Consider the following 4317-nt stretch of genomic DNA (forward strand, 5'->3'; position numbering starts at 1 on the left):
CGCAGCAGCAGCAGCAGCAGCAGTAGCAGCAGCAGCAGCAGCAGCAGCAGCAGCTTGCCCTTCTGCTTCTGTTTTTTTTAATTGTTTTTCAAGTGTCATGACAGTCACCCTCTCCACCAATAAGCTGACTGTCGATTTAATTTCTGCTGCAGTGTGCTGCTGCAGTTTGCTGCGGAGAGCAGCAGCAAACTGCTGCAGCAGCTCCTGCAGCCTGCTGCTGCTGCTGCTGCTGTCCGCCGGGGCCGCCCCCAGCAGCTGCAGCAGCTCAGTTAGCTGCTGCAGCAGCTCATCTTGCTGCTCCCTCAAGCTTTCAATTTCAGTTTGGCTGTTTAAAATAACTCCCCGCAGTTCTTCCATCCGCTGGTGCCACTGAGCTGCACAAACCCTAAATCCTAAACCCTAAACCCTAAACCCTAAACCCTAGGGGGCCTGCGCCCTCAAAGCGGGAGCCAGCAGCAAACCCTCGAGCAGCAGGCAGCAGCAAACCCGCGAAACCCCCCAGACTGCGCGAGGCCGCAGCTCGAGCGCTTAGGGTTTAGGGTTTAGGGTTTAGGGTCTAGGGTTTAGGGTTTAGGGTTTAGGGTTTGGACCGTCGAGTTCCTGCATGGTTTTGGGCATTTGTTCTTTGAACTCGCGGACTCTTTCGTCAAAAGAGTCATGAAGTTCTTTATTTTCTTTTTCGAAATATTCCAACTTGGATTTGGTGGTTTGCAGCTTCTTCAGCAGCATGCTGCACTTCCCAATCGCCACGCCCCGAATGTTCTCCACCTACAAACCCTAAACCCTAAACCCTAAACCCTAAACCCTAAACCCTGCACTAGGCGCCTTCGCGCACGCGCAGCCTGCTCCGCGCGCGCAGCCAGAAGATGCAGCAGCAGAGGAAGGGCAGCGAAACTCCTGCTTTCTGTCCGCTAGGGTTTAGGGTTTAGGGTTTAGGGTTTAGGGTTTAGGGTTTCTTGCTTGTTTTTGGGCTCGTTTGCGAGTGGCGTTTTCTATCATTCGGAAGTGCCACTCCATCTCCTGCAGGGTGGTCACTTGCTGCGCACAAACCCTAAACCCTAAAGCCTAAACCCTAAACCCTGAACCCTGAACCCTAAACCCTAGCTCGTAGCTGCGCCTTCTGCAGCAGCTGCTCCCAGGCCCGAGCAACAACTTGATGCGAAACCCTCCGTACGACTTTGCAACACTTAGGGTTTAGGGTTTAGGGTTTAGGGTTTAGGGTTTAGGGGCTGTTGCGGCTGCTCCTCCAGCTATGCCCTGGAGAATCAAAGTGCCCAGCCGGTGCTCTTCAGCCAGGCCCCAGAATCTAACCTTCACAGTCCAGCCTTTACTAGGGTTTAGGGTTTGGGGTTTAGGGTTTGGGGTTTAGGGTTTAGGGTCTGCAGGCCTGTTTTTTGAGTTTGTCCATCTCGGAAACAAGGCGAGTGATGTAGGCCCCACCCCTTACAGCCCAGCGCCTACTAGGGTTTAGGGTTTAGGGTTTAGGGTTTAGGGTTTAGGGTTTAGGGTTTGCGGGCCTGTTTTTTGAGTTTGTCCATCTCGGAAACGAGGCGAGTGATGTAGGCCTTGGCGGCTTCTTCGGGAATGAATTTAATTTCTTTTTTTATTTTTAAATTTTCTTTTTTAATTGTTGCAGCATCAAGAACTCTCCCCGCAGAAAAGGACACCACTTCCATCTTCTCCTTCCGAAAACCCTCGTCCTCTGCGCGCAAACCCTAAACCCTAAACCCTAAACCCTAAACCCTAAACCCTGAGCCCTAAACCCTAAACTGAGGTCCTAAACCTTAAATCGTGAGCTCTTCTCCCTGGATTTAGAACCCCAAGCAATTAACGCTGCACTCTAAACCCTAAACCCTAAACTCAACCCTTAACGCTAAACCTTAAACCCTAAACCCTAAGCCCCAAACCCTAAACCCTAGACCCTTGGCTGCGAAGCCTCCGCCGTCGTGAGCAGGAAAACGACACGCCCAGAAATCCTGACTCCTCGCGAACCCTAAACCCTAAACCCTAAACCCTAAACCCTAAACCCTAAACGCTAAACCCTGCGTGCCTGTTGCTAAAGCTTGTTCGGCGAGAAAGTTGGGAATTCGGAGACTCCTTCTGTTTTGCTGCTCTTCATTTTTGTCGGCATAAAAACCCTCATCAATTAAAACCTTGACGGTCTTTGGTGCTGCTGCTTCATGTTCTGCTGCTGCTGCTGCTGCTGCTGCTGCTGCTGGGGACTCCTCCACAGGGTAGTCAGCAAAGTGGGCCCCCTTGCTGCTCTTTCTCCGAATTGTTTCTTTCTCAATTTCCGGGGGGCCCCCCTCGAGGTCGAGGGGCCCCTCGGGGCCCCCAGAGGTACACCTTAGGGGCCCCTGGGGGCCCCCAGAGGTACTTCTGCGGGGCCCCTCGAGGCCCCCTGAAGTGCTTCTTTGGGGGCTCCCGGGGGCCCCCTGGGGGCCCCCCGGGGGCCCCCAACTCCCAGACCCTCCTGGGGATTGCCGAATTGTAGCATCAAGTGTGCCTGAGGCCCTTTGGGGGCCCCCAAGGGGGCCCCCAGGGGGGCCCCCCTCGGGGCCCCCCTCGGGGCCCCCAACAGAGCCCTCAGGCGGGCCCCCCTGGGGGCTGTCCGCGTCCGAAGGTGCTGCAGGGGCCCCTTGGGGGCCCCCTGGCTCTTCGTAAGACTCACGAGAGGGTACTGCTGCTGCTGGGGGCCCCTCTGGAGGGGTTCCCAGCTCAGCTGAAGGGCCCCTAGAGGGGGGCCCCTCTGGAGGGGCCCCCAGCTCACCTGAAGGGCCCCTAGAAGGGGGCCCCTCTGGAGGGGCCCCCAGCTCAGCTGAAGGGCCCCTAGAGGGGGGCCCCCCTGAGGGGGGCCCCCCCTTTGAGGGGCCCCCTTCAAAGGGGGGCCCCCCTGGAGGGGCCCCTTCAGCGGGGATCTCCTCTGGGGGGCCCCCTTCAAGGGGGGCCCCCTCCGGGGGGACCCCAGAGTACCCTGCCCAGGGGGCCCCCTCGTTTAGGGGCCCCAAGTCAGGGGCCCACATGGGGGGCCCCTCGGGCTGAGGAGGGGCCTCCTCAGTTGCTGCTGCCTGAATGCATGCAGCAGCAAGGGTTTACGCTGCCGCTTAGGAATTAGGGTTTAGGGTTTGGGGTTTAAGGTTTTCACGCTGGCTAAACTCTAAACCCCAAACCCTAAACTCTAAACCCTAAAAGCCCTGCAGCCTGCCAAGCCACCAGTGGCAATGAGCCACGGCAGCAAATGATAAACCCTAAACCCTAAACCCTAAGCCCTAAACCCTAAACCCTAAACCCTAAGCTCACATCTGCGGAGGTTTGAGGCACTACGAAAGGATGAGGAGCAGCAGGGGCAGTGGTAGAACCCTCCCTAAACAAGTGACAGCAGCAAGCAGCGCAAGCTTTACCAGCAGCAGCAGCAACAGCAGCAGCAGTAATAGCAGCGGCAGCAGCAGCAGCAGAAGCACTAACTGCAGCAGTAGGAACAGGCCTACTAGAAGCAGCGGCAGCTCTACCAGCAGTAACTGCAGCAACGAAATTAAACCCAGCAGCAGCATCTTTGCAAGGAGCAGCAAGAAACAGCAACTGCAGCTGCAGCTGCAGCAGCTGCAGCAGCAGCAGCAACGGCCACGTTTTGCTCCGGAAACGCAGAAGCCGTTGATTACAACACAAGAGACTCAAAATCGCAGCAACAGGGATAGTAGCAGCAGCAGAAGCAACAGCAGGGGCACCAGCAACAGCAGCAGCAACAGCAGCAACAGGAACAGCAGCAGCAGCAGCAGCAGCAGCAGCAGCAATAGCAGCGGCGGCACCGACTCGTTTGGGTTTTGCTCGAAGCTCGACATCTCTCCATATGGATCGAACTGTCTTTGCACTTGCTGCTGCTATTATTACTGCTGCTGCTGCTGCAGCTGCTATTGCTGCTGCTGCTGCTACTGCTGCTGCTGTGTGCAATGTTCTTATCTACAAAATCGGGCTCGGTTCTGCAGTTGAAGACGAGCCATGAATGGTCTGCTACAGGCTCTCGCAGCAGCAGCAGCAGCAGCGGGAGGAGCAGCAGCAGCAGCAAGTAGCGAGCAGCAGCAGCAGCAGCAACGCCAGCGGCAAAAGCGAAGGCAGCAGCAACCGTAGCGGCAGCGCCGTCTACCCAGCGCCGATCCTGTTGCGTTTGCTGCTGTTGCTGCTGCTGCTGTTGCGTCTACTGTCGTTGCTGCTCCGTCCGTTTCTGCTGCTGTTTCTGCTGCTGTTGCTGCTGCTGCAGACGGTGTCAGCGTTAGGCTTTGTTGCTCAGCAGCAAGTCGATCGCTGCGAAATTCCTTAAAT

General features: G+C 56.6%; 1 protein-coding gene across 1 annotated transcript; it reads right to left on the reverse strand.

Annotated features, from left to right (window-relative positions):
- Nucleotides 1-1502: 1502 nt before the first annotated feature.
- Nucleotides 1503-3023, reverse strand: ETH_00038825 (uncharacterized protein; the record flags this gene model as incomplete). Its single annotated transcript, XM_013379781.1, has 2 exons — nt 1503-1702; nt 2042-3023. 2 exons carry the CDS (start codon nt 3021-3023, stop codon nt 1503-1505), a joined length of 1182 nt encoding a protein of 393 aa, XP_013235235.1.
- Nucleotides 3024-4317: the final 1294 nt, after the last annotated feature.

The sequence above is a fragment of the Eimeria tenella genome, genomic scaffold, assembly GCF_000499545.2.
Source record: "Eimeria tenella Houghton genomic scaffold, Eth_scaff3953, whole genome shotgun sequence".
In the NCBI taxonomy this organism is placed as follows: domain Eukaryota; phylum Apicomplexa; class Conoidasida; order Eucoccidiorida; family Eimeriidae; genus Eimeria; species Eimeria tenella.